The sequence below is a fragment of the Oncorhynchus masou genome, chromosome 28, assembly GCF_036934945.1.
Source record: "Oncorhynchus masou masou isolate Uvic2021 chromosome 28, UVic_Omas_1.1, whole genome shotgun sequence".
In the NCBI taxonomy this organism is placed as follows: domain Eukaryota; kingdom Metazoa; phylum Chordata; class Actinopteri; order Salmoniformes; family Salmonidae; genus Oncorhynchus; species Oncorhynchus masou.
In genome coordinates, this window is record NC_088239.1 from 50,293,197 (window position 1) to 50,316,659 (window position 23,463).

The window sequence follows — 23,463 nt, forward strand, 5'->3', positions numbered from 1 at the left end:
AGTTGACATTTGAATGAACCAAAGCCGAAGCTGCAATATGGCTGGTACTGGTTTGTCTGTCAGAAGAAAAACAACTGGTTAACTTATGTGTCTTCACTCAAACTAGCCCTTCTCATCAACTCCGATCTGAACAGCCTTCTTTGATCGAAGGCAGCACAACAAATTGGATCACACTTTAAACCCAATTATCTGTCCCCTTGCTAAACATGCTTTCGCCAAATAGTCCCCCAGACTCATTCGTAGAGCAATGACTCACGTTGATGTGTACCTTTTTCTGCTCACAGAATATCAAACGCGACTGTATGACATCACGCGGCCTGGTTTGACACACGTTAACCAATCCTAGCGCATTGCCACGGTTACGTTAATATCCATAATACTCTTATCACATCAGTCAACAGTAATCACATTCAGAAATCCCACACGGGTACGTGTAGTGAGATGCGTTGAGACAGATCTACAGCTGGAGGTTAGAGCTGTGGCGGTTCTGCTCACTAAAGACATGTAACATCACAAACAAAGTGAAGCACTGAGAAAATGCAAGGGGTGCCTTTTTCTCGAAATTGAAAACAAGACCTAATAATGGGTAACTGTAAACCTCTCCTCCTGTACCAACCCCTCCTGGCGCCATTCTCAACTGAGTTTTTTCAGCAAAGGCAGTCCATCCTCCCTGCCTGGAAACCAACATTAAGAAAATATAGTCAGGAAGGGAATGCGGTCTAAAATGATATGATGGAAATCAACGCATTCTTTTCACATTGCTGAATTGACCAGAAGAGGTACACATTTTGGTTTGGGAGACGGGAGGGAGGAACAGGAGGGTCGGGGAGAGATGGAAATGTTGAGCGTTGCATCCACGCTGCCAGGGAGCACATACCGTACCATGATTAAACAACATGGGTGACAAGGAAACAGTGCTTGAAATGCCTGGCTGTTTACAATATCTAAAAAACGGCTAACAGAAAACTGTCTCATTTCCATATTTTGAATGGTAGAGCTCCCTTCACTTTTCAGTATGCATGTCCCCGAGCACGCTACCCTCTATAAAACGCTTAAATTTGCCATGAACTTAAATGTATTATTTCAAAATCACAAAAACGCATGTCCTTGCCAGGACAGAAATGAAGCATGAGGATTCGCTACGTCGCTGAATCTCCTGTGTGTCATCATCGTCTGAGTGTTTGATGTTTCATTGTGCATTCATTACACTTGCTAGATTACAGACAGCTGTGAGATGGGGTCTAATTCTAGGCCTATTTTCTTTCCCATTAGAGGGAAAAGGCTCCTAAATCTAGTGTTGTGGTGGCAGAATGAGAGGACACGTGAACCAGCCGCTGTGCTGCTCTTTCAACAGCTTTCCCAGCTTGGGCGGCGTAGCACGGCGGACGTGTGGAGGGGTTTTCCCAGGGCTCGACACCTCTACGGGACAGCGGAACACTGGGGCTAAGGCTTTTCACAAACAATGAATAAACCCTCCACTCAACACTGCTTTCCTTAGTGGCTGTACAAGAGCCACAGCTAAGATTGTGCTTTGGAAACACTTTTCTGAAATCAAACAGAACTGAATCTGTTAGGACCAAGCTGTATGTGATTGTGAGATGCCGGAATTAATTGCCTGTCTTATCTCAGGATTGACCAAAGTGTTTGATGTCTTTGACAAATCATTGATTGAAAGCAAAGCAGACAAATCATTTCCTCACATATGGACATTTTTATTTGCCTTATTCAAATCACCTATAAGGAATAGTATTGTAATGGAGGATTACAAGGTATCCATTGGCCTCCTTGCAAATCGAGACGGAAAACTGTTTAAGCAGCACTAAACTGCTGTTACAGCTCTACAGAGAATGTATTCAAATGTACGCTAAACCGATGTCGTGTCTAGTATTCCCTGCTTCCTTTGGAGGTTGGATCAATGTAGCGGGTATTTTATGAGCTTTCATTAGAAGCTTTCCTCACAGGGGTTCACTTTAACCCGGGCAGAGCCAGCCTTGGCAGCGCTGTGCTTTTTGACAATTATCGACTGTGTCACTCCTCCTCAGAACGCATGGCCCAGTGAGGTCATGTTCTAGCTGGGTTGCTGCGGTGACAGCTAGAACAGTGCTGAAGTAGCACAAAGGGACCTCTAAAGCCCAAGGTCTTTGACAACAGACATCTGTCTGATCTGATGGCTTCCGCAGGTTTCCCGCCAAAACAGCTTGACAGCCATGAAAAGCGTGTGAAACCTTGATGAGGAATTCCACTGTGACGGCATAAAGTTCAGACACGCCTCTCTGTTCCCTCGGATTGATTTGACTGAATCAGATCCACCATGTCCTAAAGGAACATCCTGTACATTTGTCCTTATCGAGGGAACATTTGCCATGGCGCTTGCCCTCCATTGTACACTACCCCCATGCAAAGCCATTGAGCCATTCAATGAGAGGTAGTCTATAAGCCCGATTTAAACTTATCCTGGCCTTCCATGACTGCCTCCTACCGGGGTCAAAGGTCAGGGGTGTACTCCCACTTCCTGTTCCGCAGGTTTGCTTTTCCCCCCCCAAATGGATTCTTATAAATAAAAATGTATACGAATATTTTCAGGGACACCTTTGACCTTGTTCTGATGAATGCCCCTAATTGTAATTGGGACAACAAAAAGTGTCCATCTTTATCTCCATCCAGGGCCACACAATTGGTCTGGCCTAACCTCGTCACCCACTGAGTGTGTTTAAGACAGAGTAAATCACACTCTGCGTGTTTCCAGCTGTAGTACTTCACACACAGCATCAGGTTATAGTGTGCTTGTTGAGAGACACATAAACAAAGGGATACATAACGTGTAAGACAAAACACGCCCGAGTGCTGAATCTCAACAGCGTCGTCATGACATCCCTGCATTCTTGAGAGGGCCTCGGGGACAATGACAGGGTACGTACGTAATGCATAAAGAGAGCAGGCAAACCAAAGCAACCTCAGGGACCGTTTAAAGTACCAGCAGGTTCAAATCAGCTCTCAACCATGGAAGACTAGATTGTTTATTTCTCTATCAACCAAATAAACACACACACGGGACATGGTCCAAGTTCTCCTCTGACATGGTAATGACCGGTTACTGCTTAATGTATGTGGTGTTCCATTTGGGTAAATGGCCCAGTAAGGGATAACTAGTCATGTTTTTACCGTAAAGCATTCACATAATCGTATTTTACAAGTCCCTGAAATGTGCCTTAAATACAGAGTCTCAGACAGAATCAACAAAGTCGCATGCAAACTCCGCGAAGCTCAAAATAAGACACGCTACAGCACTTACCATGATCTTCTATAAACTAGGAGAGTACACAGTACAGCAAAACCCAGGGGAAGGAGTGAAACAGCAGGCTGGCGCAGCACTCTGTTCTGAACTTGTACTGCTGTTAAATAGCAGTTCATTCTTAAGTGAACGATAAGATGTGTGTGTGTGTGTGTGTGTGTACGCAGCCTCTTACTTCTGTAGGGTGAGGTTGAGGTTGTCTGTGCAGGCTTTGATCTTGTTCTGGGCCTCCAGGTGGTTCATGCTGTTGGTGGCGATGCCGTCGATCGACAGAACTACATCTCCCACACTCATTCTGGCTTTGGCTGCTTTGCCCCCATCGGTCAGCTGTGAAGACACACAGAACCAGACGTACACGATGAAATGGAAGTAAAATAAACATACAAGCATGCATTCATTTACTGTAACAGGATAATAAACAGTAGAGAATCCCAGGAGTCGGGACTAGGGAATTCCGTGCTATATTGAGCATAGCTTAGTGTATTTAACCTCCACGCACTGGAGGGTAGAATACACAGACAGACTCCCAGTGACTCCGAAGACGTCTAATCTGTATCAGTCTTTTTATTTATGCGCCTTAGAACAACTTTCTTAAAACAAACAGTACGCATGAATTCATCTCAAACGTTCCATTCAACTCTATTTGTTCAGCTCTCTTATCACAGAAAATCAGACGAAAAGGGTGAGGCCTGATCATGCCTGAAAAGCAACACCAAAACAGGAAATGATGGCCATGAAATTATGAAACTACGCAATAAAATCCTGCTGTATTATTTTATATAGCATTGTGTTCGGTCCCTGTGGTGTCTTAGCTAACCTTGGTTACATAAAACAGACATTCTCTCTCTCTTTACAACACTGGCCACTTATCAGCTGGGCCCAGAATAGACCAGGCAAACACTCCAGGGACAGACAGACAGGCCCTCTACATATGCTGTGTATATACAGACAGGCCCTCTACATATGCTGTGTATATACAGACAGGCCCTCTACATATGCTGTGTATATACAGACAGGCCCTCTACATATGCTGTGTATATACAGACAGGCCCTCTACATATGCTGTGTATATACAGACAGGCCCTCTACATATGCTGTGTATATACAGACAGGCCCTCTACATATGCTGTGTATATACAGACAGGCCCTCTACATATGCTGTGTATATACAGACAGGCCCTCTACATATGCTGTGTATATACAGACAGGCCCTCTACATATGCTGTGTATATACAGACAGGCCCTCTACATATGCTGTGTATATACAGACAGGCCCTCTACATATGCTGTGTATATACAGACAGGCAGACAGGCAGTCTACATATGCTGTGTATATACAGACAGGCAGACAGGCCCTCTACATATGCTGTGTATATACAGACAGGCCCTCTACATATGCTGTGTATATACAGACAGGCAGACAGGCCCTCTACATATGCTGTGTATATACAGACAGGCCCTCTACATATGCTGTGTATATACAGACAGGCCCTCTACATATGCTGTGTATATACAGACAGGCCCTCTACATATGCTGTGTATATACAGACAGGCCCTCTACATATGCTGTGTATAGACAGACAGGCCCTCTACATATGCTGTGTATAGACAGACAGGCAGACAGGCCCTCTACATATGCTGTGTATAGACAGACAGGCAGACAGGCCCTCTACATATGCTGTGTATAGACAGACAGGCAGACTCTCTACACATGCTGTGTGTGCTGGCCTATTTGATCCGAGAAGGATGGAAGCATGTCCTTATATCTCTCCCAACTTAAAAGACGTCTGGACATCTAATGATTTTACGGTCTAGGTGGCACGCATGCCTCTGACTTTAATCAAACAGTGTATCGAAGTAGAACACATTCCACTAGTAACTAATGTATCGAAGTAGAACACATTCCACTAGTAACTAATGTATCGAAGTAGAACACATTCCACTAGTAACTAATGTATCGAAGTAGAACACATTCCACTAGTAACTAATGTATCGAAGTAGAACACATTCCACTAGTAACTAATGTATCGAAGTAGAACACATTCCACTAGTAACTAATACACTCTGTCCTTCTAACCCACTTGGATTGGTAAACGTTAATCTACTAAATCCTCGTTGTGTCTGCTATGTACTGAGAAAGAGAGTGTAAATGACTATCGTTTGCCTGCTCAGGTCATCTTTGAGAGGTTGATGTAGGGCCCGAGAAACGATGAGGGTCGTTGCTCTTAGAGGAAGGATGTGATCTTATCAGAGCTCCAGTAATGAACTAGCTGACTGCCTGGTCTTCTCTGTTGTGGAGGAGAGGAAAGGCTGGGGGGATAGAAAGAGGTACTGTAGATCCTCATTTCGGTCTGTTTATCTATGAAAGTGTAAGAGGCCAGCTCTAATAGCCTCATGTCACATTAGATTCATGTCATTTATGAGGGGTTGTGGGAAACTATTAAAGAGATTTGAAACACTTTCTATATAAAAAAATATATATAAATCATGAGTTATACAGTTCATACAATTCCAGAAGAACCATGGAACTGGAGGTTATGGATGGAGACCATCTTGGAAATATTTTGGGTTTTATACATTTTTTTTTTTTTTTTTAACAAGCCTCTGACTGAAGACAGGACCACCAGGCATTCGTGTCTCAATGTGATAAACTCGGTACATTTGGGAAAGACATGGGTAGACTCGCAATGGCTGCCTGGGATGGTGATGCAATAACTGATAGTCATTTTGAATGTACATTTAACTGATGTGGCTCATGCAATCAAATGTATTTTTTGTAATGCCTGTTGAGTTGAATCAACAAATCACAGCCTGCTCTTACTTCCTGCTTTGCTCCCGCCAGTCCATCGATTTTATTTAATTTATTTATTTTACCTTTATTTAACCAGGCAAGTCAGTTAAGAACAAATTCTTATTTTTTATGACGGCCGAGGAACAGTGGGTTAACTGCCTGTTCAGGGGCAGAACGACAGATTTGTACCTTGTCAGCTCGGGGGTTTGAACTCGCAACCTTCCGGTTACTAGTCCAACACTCTAACCACTAGGCTACCCTGCCGCTATGATATGATAGTGACTTGAAAGCCTGTTCTCATTTTATTTTTATAGCAGCGCATGAAGTCAGGAGCAGAGGAGAGGAGAAAATCAACGTCAATTAAAAATATAAATATATTAAACGGTTATCACAGTGACCGTGGTCATTTGGCTGGCCAATTACAGTCATCCAAAATTCCATGACCATCACAACCCTGTATACAGTAGCCGAAGAGTCTTAGCCTTCGACTTCTAGTAAACCGTAAAGAACTCAAACTAGAAGCTGGCCAAACTGGGAAAAAAAGCAACACTTTTTGTGATGCAGCTTTAATCTTTTCATTCCCTTTGCAATGACATCCATTACACCCTAATACACAGCAAACCCACATGAGTAACCTACCGCCCTGGTTTGTCTGACTCCCATAATGCCAGTCTTTTTCCCAGGCAGCAGGTGGGGTCCTGTGCGTCACATTTTCCCTTCCACCCAGCCAGGCGGCCAGCCAGGGGGCCGGGCAGCCTGGAGATGCATGCTGGCGCTAACACAGTAGCACAGGATATGACCTGACAGGATACAGCTTGATGAAACCATGACAGCGGGGGATGACTCCCTCCCAGGTGTTGCGCGAGGAGATTACACAAGCCTGCCTGGCGTTCACCTCGTCAATCACTCAACAGTCACCCCCTGCACACAACACCTGTGGAGTCATTGCACAGGAACAAACAGAGCTCAGGGCCGCCTACATTCATAAAATAACCTGGTCAGCTTTATTATGCAAGGATCCTCCCCAGACCTCTCACAGATTGTTAAAAGGGGTCTAAATGCCTGTGGTTTAAAAATACACACCAAAGCATTATTTAACACGCAAGACATATTGGCGTAAACACTGTTCAACGTCTATTTTTTTAATCTTTATTATGATTTGGCAGAGTTCTCAACGGACGTGAATTCAACATGACATTGGATTTAGGTAAAGGTTGGATTAAATCCCCTTACCTTGATGACACTTTGCAAATTCAAATCAGTTTTCCACATTGATTCAAAGTCATCACGATGAAACTGTTTAATGAAATGACGTGAAAACAATGTTGATTCAACCAGTTTTTGCCCCCGTGGCTAGTGTGCTGATTTTGTGGGAGACCTGCAGGCCATTATGCTGAAGTGTGACGAGACAGAGAAGCAACATTTTATAGAGGGTGGACCTCATGTCTGTCTTTGTCAGACCTATTATTAAAAAAGGTACAGTACACATTGGACCATAATAATGGATGGGCTAGACCTCAATCTGGGGTTACATCACAACATTCAGCAACAAACAAAATGACTTCAAAACGTCCCCAAAGATGAAGAATGCCTCTCGTTCCACAGCAAGTCACATTTGTGATTACTCAGCCAGAGGAGAGACTGCTTTGGCTGTCAATGAAGTCCTTATTCTCTCCATTCACAGCATTGTGTGAGAGGCAGCATAAATAAAGCCTGCAGGGGAAGTAGCATGACTATGTAAGGACCTGTTGCCAGGAATCCCTCCCATCCAGGAAGTTAGATAACCTCAGTAGGTAGACACAAAAGAATCAAGAGCATACTGTACAGCCTGGAAGTCAGGAATGCTATTGTGTAGGCTTCATCATAGGGAGGGAGGGAGAGTGAGAGAGAGAGAGTAAGGGCAAGAGGACAGCCGGTCTTTGTTCACTGAGACCTCACAGTATGAGAGAGGGAAACCCAATGACAGTAGGGTCCATGCTGACACATGTTCCTTGTTTCAAAGGAGATCAGAATACAAAAGGCCTGCGGGAAGGACAGGAGGCATAGGTCAGGCATACTGTATGCATGCATACCATACATTCACAGGCATATTATACTGTTAGGTACAGGCACACACTTACACATTCATGAACGTACACAACACAGTAGTCCAGGACACTCACACAGCCTCGCCTCATTTCTCTTGAGGACTAAGTGAAACTACTTAAGCTGCTCTCTGGGGTTTAACTGCTGGCCAATCTGAGGGATGGTAACTACCATACAAACGCCATTATATGCGAGTCTGAGCACCCCCTGGGGAACAGCTAGTCCTCCAGGCTCCATTCCCAAGACCAGAAGTGAAGCAGCTAGTTCTCAGTCTGACCCACACAAATCAGCCTCCTCTCATCCGCCTCCGCTGCCCTGGGGGTCAATGACAGAGTCAACAACAAGGTTATGGGAGGGAGCACAGGCCCAGTCTAAGCACTCAGCAGGACTCAGGATTCCAGTGGGTGGGTTAGAAGGAATGGGCATGTGTGCGTCTGAGTATGTGCTTGAGTAGAACAGCCACATGTGAGGTGCACAGGCCGGGGTCAAATTTCTCCGTTTGGAACAGCCTTACCCTTTAGCCATCTAGAATCCCACATAAAGGAAGACAATGCTACATACCATATAGTCTATATTTGGTAAGAGACGCCAAACCCTGATCATCTCCAGACACAGTCCTTTTAAGAGGCTGTTCCCTTCATCTTTCCTTGTAAAGCTCTGATAAAAGTATACTGTCTGTGCAGTTTACTCTGTTAAATAAAATAGCAGAGAACAGAGAGCACTTCATCAGCTTGCCATCCCTCTAAGACACACACGGCCTCTCTCTCTCTCTCTCTCTCTCACACACACACACACACACACACACAAAACATACCAGGCTAAGAATCCCTAGCATCTCCTCTTTCAGTAAATATCATAGAACTAGAAAGAGCCCAGACACTAAAGGTGACGGAGAACAGACAGCCACACAACCTAAACTCTGTGTGTACCATTCAACTCTACAGTACAGAAACTACTGCACAGCACACGTTATCGCTCACTCAAAACACAATCCCATTATGGGTTCATATGACGAGCGGCTAAATAAATCTGCCTTGCCATGTAAGATCCGATTGGTACAAGCGTATTATTTTAACAGACCACCATTCCTCCTCTACCAAACGAGAGCACAAAATACAACATTTGGTTTCAGAAGCACCACCAGAAAATGACTCATTACATTTGTTCGGCAGATGAGAAAGTGGCAGCTGCCCCAATGGACAAAATATCTTTCCTCTTCTTTGAATGTGACCTAACCACATAATGCATGCTGCTGGTTGCTGGTGTAGGGCTGTCCGGACACTGATAATGAATGACTGTTCCACCAGGATGACACGAGAGTTCTGAGCGTTTCCGTTTACAGTACACCAGCTCATGCCACAGTTCTCTCCGTGGGCTTATGACCGAAACCGAACAGGGCCACCTGGCCAGGCTTGGTGAGTAGTTCGCGGTTGGAATCAATGACAGATGAGGTTGAAGTGGAACTACCAACTTAACCAGTGGAAACGCTCGTCCCTCATCTCATGAGCAGAACACGTGACGAAACGGCATGCCGTCTTTTTGCGTTCTCACTAGGAGTTCTCTCTGGCATTCGCTTTGAGAGTAGTGGCCCTTTCACAGAGGACAAAAGGGACATTATTAGACTGTGGTTTTCTAACACAGTCTTCACAAAATGGTGCTAATTGAGAGTTCTAAATGAAGATGGATGAAGTGAGAGAGGAGCGGTATCTCTTCATCTCCACCACTGTGACTCGCCACACAGAGAGTAAGCCAGGAGCGCTATCTCTTCATCTCCACCACTGTGACTCGCCACACAGAGAGAGTAAGCCAGGAGCGGTATCTCTTCATCTCCACCACTGTGACTCGTCACACAGAGAGAGTAAGCCAGGAGCGCTGTCTCTTCATCTCCACCACTGTGACTCGTCACACAGAGAGAGTAAGCCAGGAGCGCTGTCTCTTCATCTCCACCACTGTGACTCGTCACACAGACATTTACATTTACATTTAAGTCATTTAGCAGACGCTCTTATCCAGAGCGACTTACAGAGAGTAAGCCAGGAGCGCCATCTCTTCATCTCCACCACTGTGACTCGTCACACAGAGAGAGTAAGCCAGGAGCGCTCTCTCTTCATCTCCACCACTGTGACTCGCCACACAGAGAGAGTAAGCCAGGAGCGGTATCTCTTCATCTCCACCACTGTGACTCGTCACACAGAGAGAGTAAGCCAGGAGCGCTCTCTCTTCATCTCCACCACTGTGACTCGCCACACAGAGAGAGTAAGCCAGGAGCGGTATCTCTTCATCTCCACCACTGTGACTCGTCACACAGAGAGAGTAAGCCAGGAGCGCTCTCTCTTCATCTCCACCACTGTGACTCGTCACACAGAGAGAGTAAGCCAGGAGCGCCATCTCTTCATCTCCACCACTGTGACTCGTCACACAGAGAGAGTAAGCCAGGAGCGCTCTCTCTTCATCTCCACCACTGTGACTCGTCACACAGAGAGAGTAAGCCAGGAGCGCTCTCTCTTCATCTCCACCACTGTGACTCGTCACACAGAGAGAGTAAGCCAGGAGCGCTCTCTCTTCATCTCCACCACTGTGACTCGTCACACAGAGAGAGTAAGCCAGGAGCGGCTTTGCCTTCTTTTCAATAACCCACCACAAATTGCTTCCATGTGCCTCCCATCTGCCTTTTACAAGAAACGTAGCCCTTGTAATCAAACAATCAAGTAACGGCAACACAGTCACACAAATCTAATTCAGGTCGAATAAAAAAAGTGTGCGGATTAAAAAGTTGACTGATAAATCACTGTATGGTTACGAAGCTAATTGTTTGATAAGTAAAGCAGGATATAACAATAATGGAATAGATACCAGCAGTAGACTCATTCTTATTCTCATAACCAGATGACAAGGGGATGGGAGGGACAGTGAGGAAGATGTGTGGAGCGTCAGGAGTTCTCTGATGTGGAGAAGAAAGTCGCTTACAAAGACAAAGAGCAGCAGTTTCAGATGTGTCAGTGTCCCTTCATTCATTGCTCTAGAACTACTCCCAAAACCGTTCTTGGTACAATATAGTCTAAACTGTCAAAATGGGTGAATATTAAATAACTCTCACATGGATGTTTTAGTTAAACTGATTTGGTAGATTTTTTCCAAACATTGTTATTACAATACATTTTTATCTCGTGTACTAACTCAGCAATGCAGACATAAGTCAACAGGCTTGGTATACCCAACTCCCATTTCTACCTATTCCAACCCAATTAGGCAGAAATAAATAGGCTATCTGAAGTAACTAACCAGATTGACAAAATCGTTGCGATAAGCATATTCATTATTGAGCAAATTCTGCTTCACCCAAAGCTCTGAGTAACAGTGTGTCTTCAAGAAATGCATATTAAAAGGAGTGAGGCAGAGTGTTTGTGGTTGTAGCATTTCTGAGGAGTCAGGCCCGAGGAAGTGAGTGTGGTTGAGAGTGCTTGTGAAATGGATGTGACGTCTGAGGGCCACGCAGAGAAAGGCCTTGTATGGGGTTGTTACTATTAGCCTCTTATCTGCCTGCTGAAGACAATGCAGTCTGGGACAGACAACCACATTCTCTCAAATGGCAAACGACATGCTGCAACACCTGAACAACACGTGGCTGTTGTAAAATGTCCACTGGGTTCAAAACAGAGTTCATCAGATTGCTTTACAATGTTAACAAACTGAAATAAGAATTGATCTAGTTACTGTATGGAGTCAAGACTTGCCTAGTTAAATAAATAAAGGTCAAACAAAGGTTAAATATATACATTTTAAAAAAGGCAACAGCCTCAGCATGTCCCTATCAAAGCTGAGAAAAAAAAAAACAAGGCCCTGAACCCTCTGCCTTGTAGAATCACTGGGATGAATCCGTGGAGGCAGCATTCCTTAATCGTGCGCGGTTCGGCTAAACCGCAATCTGCTGGGCCAGTACAAGCAGGACAAATGGCCCAGAAAGAACATGGTGTAGTAGAGAGCTGAGGTGCAGGTGGCGTCTTGCCTTTTATAGCTGCACACCGGTTTCAGCCTGCACAAGACTGAGTGGGAAAGAACACGGGAGCATGAAAAGAAAATAGAGGAGGAGAGAGAAGGGAAGTGTCTGGGCAGGAGAGAGCGGAGGAAGAGGTACAGTAGAGGACGATATAAAAGAAGAGGGGGGGGAATGAAAAGCAAGTGTTCTTTCATTTTGAGGAAAACATCTCATTAACAGCCACTTGAACAGAGACGAGCTATTGTCCCCATCTAGGGCTCGGTTGTCATGGTCTAGCAGGCTCTTGCCCACCGTCTACGGCTTTGGTTGTCATGGTCTGGTTCCAGCCATCTCCTCCTGCAATCACACTGCTGCTGAAAGTCAGGACACTGCCTTCTGGCCCAAGACTGGCACTCTCACAACTAATGCCATGACAACACAAACAAAACATTCCAAAAGCAGGACAAGTACTACAGACTGAATATTGAATGCTCTACTCTGTCCAGTAACAAAATGCCAATGCAGAGCGGTGATATAAAATGAATAAATTAATGATAGTAATCAAGTGATTACTATGTGTCACACTCAACAAATGTCTTTTTTTTTTCTTTTTTTTTTTACTATTTTCTACATCATAGAATTAGTGAAGATATCAAAGCTATGAAATAACTAATATGGAATCATGTAGTAACCTAAAAAGTGTTAAACAAGTTAAAATATTTTAGATTCTTCAAAGTAGCCACCCTTTGCCTTGATGACAACTTTGCACAAAAATCTCAAATTTGGACTCAACAGACCAAAAGGACAGATTTCCACCAGTCTAATGTCTATTGCTCCTGTTTCTTGGCCCAATCAAGTCTCTTCTTCTTATTGGTGTCCTTCAGTAGTGATTTCTTTGCAGCAATTCGACCATGAAGGCCTGATTCACGCAGTCTCCTTTGAACAGTTGATGTTGAGATGTGTCTTACTAAACTGAAGCATTTACTTGGCCTGCAAGTAAATGGTAACTATAATGAACTGGGTCTTCATTTCATGTGGCGGTCCTCATGAGAGCCAGTTTTCATCATAGCGCTTGATGGTTTTTGCGACTGCACTTGAAGAAACTTTCAAAGTTCTTTACATTTTCCAGATTACTTTAAGGTCAGACTGTTGTTTCTCTTTGCTTATTTGAGCTGTTCTTGCCATAATATGGACTTTTTATCAAATAGTGATATATTCTGTACACCCCCCCCCCCCACCCCTACCTACCTTGTCATAGCACAACTGATTGGTTCAAACTCATTAAGGAAAGAAATTCCAAAAATTACCTTTTAACAAGGCACACATGTTAATTGAAATGCATTCAAGGTGACTACCTCGAAGCTGGTTGAGAGAATGCTAAGAGTGAAGAGCTGTCAAAGGAAAATGGTGGCTACTTTGAAGAATCTCAAATCTCATACATTTTTATGTGTTTAACATTTTTTTGGTTACTACATGATTCCATATCTGTTATTTCATAGTTTTGATGTCTTCACTATTATTCTACAATGTAGAAAATAGTAATAATAAAGAAAAACCCTGGAATGAGTAGGTGTCCAAACATTTGTCAAGTGCTGGATTTTCACCCACAGCGGCCAGTCCACCATTTATTCTGATCTTAACTCCAAACCTCCGATGTCCACAGATTAACCCATCTTTCCCAGTATAATGCCATTTTGCTATTTCCTTTTGCAATACATCCCTCCATTTTACTATGATGTCTCACGAGGGTCCTGAACCTCCCTATTTGTAACATATTCTACCAATAAGATTACATTTATACATAGTAGAAACATAAACCATACAAGGTTAATTCCATTACGATTTTTTTAATTTTTTTATGATTTACCTAGGGAAATCAGTTAAGAACAAAAAATTCTTATTTTCAATGACACCCTAGGAACAGTGGGTTAACTGCCTTGTTCAGGGGGCAGAATGACAGATTTTTACCTTGTCAGCTCGGGGAATCGACCTAGCAACCTTTCAGTTACTGGCCCAACGCCTTAACCACTAGACTACCTGCTGGCCCTAAATGAGTTGGCTGACAACTTTCAGTTCTTGTTAAATGTAGCATTATGTGGTGGTAGCTAGCGTGAGTCGTAATCAAAGTAAACTGTTCTAAATTGTTCAAACCCAGAATAAGATCACAGACCAACAGATTTCTCCAGAGCAGACATTCCTGTCGTCCTGCCATTTTGTTTGTCTTCGTGGCCAATGATTTGATCTTAAACGTTTTACATTTTTCAACAACCAAAAAAAGCAAAAGCAGGGGAATAAAATATATCAAAACGGAGTGATGTTACTGGATCCATAGATCTGGTTTCTTTTCATTTGCAATGCCATCAGGGTAGACTGGAAACAGCTGCCCAACTACTGAATACTCAGACTCACTGACCAAACAGATGTAATCTGGGCTGATATATTGCATTGCTACGAAACCCAGTTTTATTTAACTATGCATATTGTAGATCAGAAGACTGAAAGATATGTGAATCTGGACGAATTGATGTAATTCAGGTTGTCACACCCAGTCGTCACATTAACCCCTTCATTTCCAACACAGTACCTTATTATTAAGTCTTAGTTTCCATTATGATTGACCGACTGCCATTTCCACTCCATCTGTCATTCATCATCAGACACTGAGTGGACGCGTTGATGCGTTTCTGGCTCAGTATTCTGGCCCGTTTTTAAACGTCTGCTCTCACTCAACCTTCTGCTGCACATTCCCTCCTGCCATTTTAAGGGATGGTTAGGATTTTGGGGGAAATCATAATGAAATACGGTACATTATTAGGTTCTACTTTAATGAGGAGTGCGGGACTTCAAGACAGTCTGGTTCTATTGATGATATCAAATATGGACTGGGTCATCACTGGATTCACAGGGTCACTCACAAGGAGACTGAAACATATTTGACTGTTAAAACAGTCAAATATGGGGGAAGTATGAAAAGAGGACACTGTGGAATCTGATGGAATATGGGGAAAAAAAAATGGAAAAACATTTCCTCCGAGCATTATGTATTTCAGTTTAATCTAGAGAGCACTAGGAATACACACACCACCTAACCCCACTGTGACGGGAAACTTCAAATCGTAAACTGTGGGTTTCATGCAGGGAGACCAGACCACGCTAGGTAAATGCTAGGTTAATGAGGGGTGTAAATATCACTGATGCAGACCTAATGACTAGAGCAGGGACTTGCCAGGGACCTCACAATACGATATGTATTGCGATTCTCATGATACTATATACATTGCGATATTGCAATATTATTGCGATTTGATGCTCCAAACATAGTGTTCACCATGCCTGCTACAGAATGACAAGAGAGCCATGAAAAAAATAGTTTTGATCAGTCATGGAAATAAAAGCGCTGAAATCAAGTTGGCTCACCCTTTAAAAAGAAGATGGATAACAAGATTGGTATTTCTCCTGAGTTTTGGCACAGGTACAGCAGACTGGCGCTAGCTACCTAGCATATTTCTTTTATACAGTATATAGCGCTACTGTACCGATTTCCACCCCCCTATCACTACTAAAGACCCACTAGTAGATGGTGTGTTTCATGGGGTGTGTTGACGTACTGTTGGGTGTCCATTAGTATCTGAAATGAGTAGAAACGTAACCACACATTATTTAACAAGGCCACAATCACAAACCACAGGACCTAAAATCTAACATTTGAACAATCTGGACGTGCTTACAGTCTCCCCACTGCGCTTCCCATCGCAATGAATCATCATCTTCCACCATATGGTGCTCTCGTCCTCTCCCTTTGTACCTCTCTATACCACACTTTATCTCCCCCTGTCCCTGGTCCCATCCATAGCGCAACACAAATCACAGGCTGATAATACAGCATTCACACGAATCCATCCACACCCTGATAACTGGCATCAATAGAGAGGACAATAACCATGGTGCTCTATAACTGAATAAACCCTGCAGAGCACTACTGAGCTTTCCCATGTAGACACAGGGAGAGGGAGGCCAAAAACCCTATATTAGTTCAATATGACACAGTATCTGAATAAGGACTTGTGATGTGTTCCATTTCAAAACTCTCATTCTTCTTGGAAATATCCATATAAACCCTAAGAGATTAATTAACATGTTAACACTGGAGATAACGGAGGGAAACATTATTAATAAACCGTTAACATTTGAATGTATATCGTTTGGCCTCTGCTACACAAACCATCTTAATGGTTCCTTGAAATACCAGAGGGAGCGTTTGGTGGGTTTTATTTATTTTCTCTGGACCGGGATTCTGGTGAGAGCTCAGCTCTATGTCAAACAAAGTAGAATTTGAGTCAAGTTCACGTTGTTCCTGTTAATTTGAAATAAACATTAAAATAGTTTACAACTTCAGCGCAACAAGAACAGTATGTGCAATAACAAACTGAGGTTGAATGCGAAAATGAGAAAAACCCAAGCAAGACTTAATGTCTATAAAGAAGATTGACTGGGCAGAATATAGATGTTTAAAGTGACATCAAAGAGCTCTGAAAAATTATCCAGACCCAAAGGAACTGCTCTGTCTCCCAATAATAACAGCTCTGATTGGCCCAGAGTCAGCAACACTCAAAATAGCCCTTGTGGTTGCTGCAATACACTAATAATTGACCCGAAAATATAAATCTCAGAAACAAAATGAAAGAATGCCTTCTCTAAATCATGCCACTGTTCTGGTGCCAAATCCACACAACCCAATACAGATCGAGGTACCCTGTGAGTGAGTCTCGCATAATGGTTTACTGGGAAAAGCCGGGACAATCCTGGAACGTAACCCGATTCCCGCTGATAGCTTGACCTGAAAAACTGTGGTTAGTTTACTCACTGAACTATCAATCCGTGACAACAATGCCTAAATTATTCCTAATAAATAGTGAGTTGCCTAATGAGTAAAATACGTTATTTCAAATATAGGGCATAAGGTTTTAACAATGTTACTGGTTTAGAAAGATAACTTCCCATACTATTAGTCTTTGGGCCACAACCGACTGTGAAACATGAGAATCTGATGAAGACTGAATGTTTTTGGACAGGGTATATTTTACCCACAGCATTCATCTGCCATCTTAACCCTGCCCTTTGAAATGGAATATTTTGTGCTTTGTGTAGTTCAGGCCTCATTCCTCATCTCATAAGAAACATAGACATAGGCCTATACACAGTATGTGTTTGTTTTGTCAGGCTATCTATAACGTGCAATCCAACGCCATGTGGGTGACCTGATCTTGATAATGGCACCGAAGGAGATGGCTGCAGTTTTACAATCCTATAACCAATTGTGCATGTTTTTTCACGTTATTTGTAACTTGTTTTGAACATAATGTTTCTGCCACTGTGTCTTATGACCAAAAAGAGCTTCTAGACATCAGGACAGCGATTACTCACCCCGTACTGGAGGAATTCTTTTTCTTCAACGAGTCGGATGGGAAGGATTTACATCAGACGCCCGACAGGGCCCTCATCCCCGCCATTCGCAGGAGGAAAAGACTGCGATATCGTGGACGACGGGTGCCTTGTAAGGATCCTTCGCCGAGAGGGTAATCTACCTCTACCATCAGTCCTATTAGCCAACGTACAATCAAATCGATAATAAACACTGACAACATCGATAATACCACACTGGCGGCCTATGTATATTTGTAAACAACAGGTGGTGCAAGATATCTAAGGAAGTCTCAAGGTTTTGCTCGCCTGAGGTAGAGTATCTCATGATAACTCTTGGTAAGTAGTGTGGTAAGTAGTGTGGTCTACAGGTTAACAATCTATATTTTTCGTAGCTGTCTATATACCACCGCAGACCGATGCTGGCACTAAGACAGCACTCAATGAGCTGTATTCCGCCATAAGCAAACAGGAAGACGCTCATCCAGAGGCGGCGCTCCTAGTGGCTGGGGACTTTAATGCAGGGAAACTTAAATCCGTTCTACCAAATCTCTACCAGCATGTGAAATATGCAACCAGAAGAAAAACAATAATTCTATACCACCTTTACTCCACACACAGAGACACGTACAAAGCTTTCCCTTGCCCTCCATTCGGCAAATCTGACCATAATTATATCCTTCTAATTCCTGCTTAGAAGCAAAAATTAAAGCAGGAAGCACCAGTGACTTGGTGAATAAGAAAGTGGTCAGACGAAGCAGATGCTAAGCTACAGGACTGTTTTGCTAGCACAGACTGGAATATGTTTATTTTCTATTTTTTATATATATTTTTTAAGCATTTTTGGTTAAGGGCTTGTAAGTAAGCATTTCACTGTGAGTTCTACACCGATTGTATTCAGCACATGTGACAAATACAATTTGATCTTAGTGTCCAGTGATGGCATGAGATTTCAACAGCTATAGATTTCCCTCCGTCGTAGAATGGAATCACATTACCATAATAAGACGTGGGGGTAGAGAGACGTCGGGGAGTTCTGACTGAAATGCAAACAGACAGCTAAAAATAGTTACATTGTGTTCCCCCAATGTATCGCATGTCCTGGCTAAACAAACCATAGGGAAACCAAGGTCGAGAGGGGAAAAGAGTAGGTGGGATGGAGGTAACCTAACGTAGTAGGCATAAAATAAATGCCTGAAACTCCCTTACATACTGTTTAAGATTTAAAAAAATATATATACAAAATTATAACCAATCCAGTAAAATGTGGAGGAGTTAAGATAGAGTGTCACCTTGTTAACGTCCAAAATGGGAAGTCACGTCAGACTCCCTTTCCATTTCCCCCGAAAACCAGAACATCCGGTTGTTGGGGACTCGACAAAGGCTAGGACGGATAGAGAGAAAGAGAGAAACCTACACTATGCTACAGTGAGCAGACAGGCACATGTAACTCAATCGAGCCATCGTTTAGCCTGCACTGCCCTGTAGGAGAGAAACAGGAGTTCTGGACCCTCCTTCCTCTGACTGTAATTAATGGTTCATATGCTCAATAGAACCCGGCCTTGAATAAAAGCGGAGCTGATATTACCCAAAAAGTAGTGTTGGAGCAGAGAATTCACAGATGAATGTGACAGAGACAAAGGAGATGATTGTGGGCTACAGAAAAGAGAGGACAGAGCATGCCCCCATTCTCATCAATGGGGCTGCAGTGGAGCAGGTTGAAAGATTCAAGTTCCTTGGATGTCCACATCAACAAACTAACTGGGTTCAAGCACACAGATATAGACATGAAGACGGCACGACAAAGCCTATTCCCCCTCAGGAGACAGATCCTCAAAAGGTTCTACAGCGGCACCATCGAGAGCATCCTGACTGGACGCACCAATGCCTGGTATGTCAACATCTCAGCCTCCGACCGCAAGGCACTACAGAGGGTAGTGCGAACGGACCAGTACATCACTGGGGCCAAGCTTCCTGCCATCCAAGACCTCTATACCAGGCGGTGTCAGAGAAAGGCCCTAAAAATTGTCAACGACTCCAGCCACCCTAGTCATAGACTGTTCTCTCTGCTACCGCACGGCAAGCGGTACCGGAGCGCCAAGTCTAGTTCTAAGAGGCTTTTAAACAGCTTCTACCACCAAGCCATAAGACTCCTGAACATCTAATCAAATGGCTACCCAGACTATTTTCATTGCCAACCCCCCCCTCTCCCCCTCTTTTACACCGCTGCTACTCTCGGTTGTTAACATCTAATAACTCTACCTACATGTATATATTACCTCAACTAACCGGTGCCTCCGCACATTGTACCGGTGCCCCCTGTATATAGTCTATTGTTATTTTACTTCTGCTCTTTAACTACTTGTTACTTTGATTTCTTATTAGTATTTTTTAAACTGCATTGTTGGTTAGGGGCTCGTAAGTAAGCATTTCACTGTAATGTCTACCTACACCTGTTGTATTCGGCACATGTGATTAATACAATTTGATTTGATAGGGGGATTGAGTCTCAGGCACCTAGAGTACTGTAACGCTCCCTTTCTCTGCTAACCCCTATTGGAACATTAACTCAGACAGCAGACTGGCCAGCACCAGATTCAGTTACATAGCTTAACACTAAACACACAGAACAGTGGGCTACACTAGTATAGTATATATCCTGGTGTAACGTGCACTTTTGCTAACACTATCACTTCTGAACATCATATCAGGCTAGACGCCAGCTCACATTTCAACTGGAGCGCTCAACTCATAACTCTAAACATTACTCGACATCATGTGTCTCAAGGCCCACGAGGCCATTCAATGCGGCCCGCGGGTGGTTTGAGTAAATAAACAAACAACAAAAACATGTATTTATATTTGGGGGAGACACACCCTCAGTCTACATTGACATTTTTATTTAACTAGGCAAATCAGTTAAAAACAAATCCTTATTTACAATGACGACTTAAGAAATGACTAAAACAAATGATATTGGACCTACATTTATAGTCTCTTTACTCTTTCCTTGTCTCATCGTGTTCTAGCGACTCCTTGTGGTGGGCCGAGCGCCTGCAAGCTGACCTCGTCATCAGTTTGGCCGGTGTTTACTTCGACACATTGGTGCGGGTGGCTTACGTGTTAAATGAGCAGTGTGTCAAGAAGCAGTGCAGCTTGCAGCTTGGCAGGTCATGTTTCGGAGGACGCATGGCCCTTGACCTTCTCTACTGAGTTCATTGAGGAGTTGCAGCAATGAGACAAGATCATTACTACCAATTGGACATCACGAAATTGGGAAGAACAAGGGGGTTAAAAAAGAAAACTATTTTTCAGTGTGGCCCTCCAGACCACGGTGAATATCAAAATATGTGTTTGCCACCCCGTCTTTCTTATACAGACTCAATGATCAGAATCATTTAAGGGATGACTCCAAACCCTTTGTTGGGTTATAACACCATAGCGTAACCATGCTACTTTCAAAATCAAATTGTCACATTTTTATTTATTTTACCTTTATTTAATTTTATTTAAACAACAAATAAAGTAACACATAATTAAAGAGTAGCAGTAATATAACAATAACAATTCCTCCTTTGTATTTGACTGTTATTACAAAGCCAAACCTATTTTATGGCCTCTATGAGAACAGAGACAAGCTACATCATCGCCCCTTCAACCTCCAAACTTTTATGAAAATACATAAAATGTGGCTAGTAGAAAAGCCAAGTTACACAGAAACTACAAGCACAGTACACACAAACGTTCACAGAGACGGGCATTGGTGTAGCTAGCAGACTACAGGCCAGACTCGAATGTCAACCCGATCCCGTAACTAAGCTAGCCACTTCCACCTGCAGTTCTAAGATTGTGTGAGAACTAAGGCAAGCCATCAATGGCTGTCAGATTACAGAACCAAAACACTCCATCAGGAAAGCAGCAGACAGTGTCGGGATTAGAATGTAATCAACCCTGGCCTATTACACCTTCATTATGCCTTGATTACACAGGGTATAACTAAAACACTATCAATCATAACAGTATGTCGTCTTTTTATCATCACAACTATAAAGGCAAAAATGCACCAAATTTGCCCTAAGGAGTTCGGTACATTTGATTGATCTGCACTCAAGACTCGTAATCTAAGTGTCTAAATGGTGTTGTTTTCTCCACAACCTATTAATAGAGCAACCACTGGTACTGGAGCCAGGACTAGTGTGTTGACTGATGACTTTCTACAGTTGTGTACGCTCCGAAATTTGCGCTGACAGATTTGGACGCCCGTCTTCTATTCTGGTACTGAATATGTTCAATGGTGATATACAAATACATAGAGAAAAAAAATGTTCAATAGCTATAATATGTTGTGTACAATAACAAGCTCCCCATTGGATCCAGCGGTGGATTAGGGGTAAACAGATTATAACTGTAGTCTCCACAACTAGGCCTTCTGTATGAAGAACTTCCAGCTAATCCGTCTCTGGGCGGAGTGAGGGAGGGATTGAGTGAGGGATTGATGGGAGAGTAGAGTGGGAGGGGTATGGCCCATCAGTGGAATGACAGACAGACGAGAAGAATCACAGCCCGCAGTAGGACTGTTTAAAATAAATAGTTGACTTACATTCCTCAACTGAGAGAAAGCGGGCTGGGCTGGCTAACAGAGAGATGCTTGTTTCGTCTCCGTCCTGTCTATGGAGAGAAACTAAGGAAAGGATCCAGGCCATTCTTTCACACAAACTCACAGATATGATTGATTCTACATGCCAAATCAGTAACCATACGTCTCTGTGATATAAAACATTGCTCCCACCTCAACATCTGACCCAACGTTTTTACATGTTTATTAACATATCTCTTTGGAACTTCCAGCAATGTACTATTTCTCAACGTCATATGAAGAACCGATTCTACCTAGCTAGTACCGGCTGGCTAACGTTAGCTACTAGCCATGCTAGCATGTAACTACATTCCAAAACAAAGTGTTGGCGCTGAAGAAGAAACCATATAAATTAATGCAGAAAAACAGCAACTGCAAATTAGCGTTGTAGTAGTTTGTCTTTTGTAGATCGTGCAGTAACACCCACATAGTGCAGTAATACTCACATGGATGGGGTTACGACTCATTTGTGGCCCAAAAACAAGAAGCAAGCTTTGAAGGGGGAACGGTTTGTTCGGTTGAAGCAAGGGGATTGGGGTATAGGAACCGTGCACACTTGTCGGGTCCTCCATATAACGTCACACCCCACAAAAGTTTTTTTTTCCAGCATGACTGGCATTCTGATCAGTTTTATGTAACAACTCAGAAAATAGAAAAAGAGAGTTGTGACTTTGCATTGGGAGTTTAAATGTGTAAACTAATGCAAATCGATATGTTTAATCTATGCTAAAAAGAGAACGACTCGTTGGCAGCAGCAGTATGTTGGACAGAAAGTTCTGACTGTGTCCCCATCAGAGTATGTGAGCGAAGCTGGAGCGTGCCCAGTTTGACTGGAGCGTGGAGCGAGATCCCCAAAAGGCTGGAGCATCTGCCTTCCCGCCCGCTCCAATTTTCACTCCAGTAGATCTCACTTCACGAGCTCAGGGCATGCCTTCCCCAGCATGCATTTCTAGTCTACTTGTGTGTTCCTATAGCTCCTTGCTTTAACTACTGTCATGGAGTTCACTAAATATTTGCAGAAGGAAACTGGTAAAACACAGGTGTTTAAATCAAGATGACTTACAAAGATGAGGACCAAGAGCAAGATAATCATTGTGGAATAGGTATCCCAAAAGCATGCTGTGTACATGCTAAAAGGAACGAACGAGGTGGGTAGATAAATACTTTGCTACAATGAAACACTTAATTTTTTTAAATCTTAAAACATTTTGTTGAATTATCTATAGAATAGGCCATAATTGGTTTTGGCCCAATGGGCCTGG

At 43.1% G+C, this 23,463-nt stretch overlaps 1 protein-coding gene across 1 annotated transcript in view; it reads right to left on the reverse strand.

Annotated features, from left to right (window-relative positions):
- pdlim5b (PDZ and LIM domain 5b) overlaps positions 1-23,463 on the reverse strand; it is a 71,669-nt gene that overhangs the window by 28,930 nt on the left and 19,276 nt on the right. Inside the window, exon 3 of the mRNA XM_064942416.1 lies at positions 3,468-3,619. Coding sequence (XP_064798488.1) covers positions 3,468-3,619 — 152 coding nt within the window. The remainder of the gene's footprint in view (positions 1-3,467; positions 3,620-23,463) is intronic.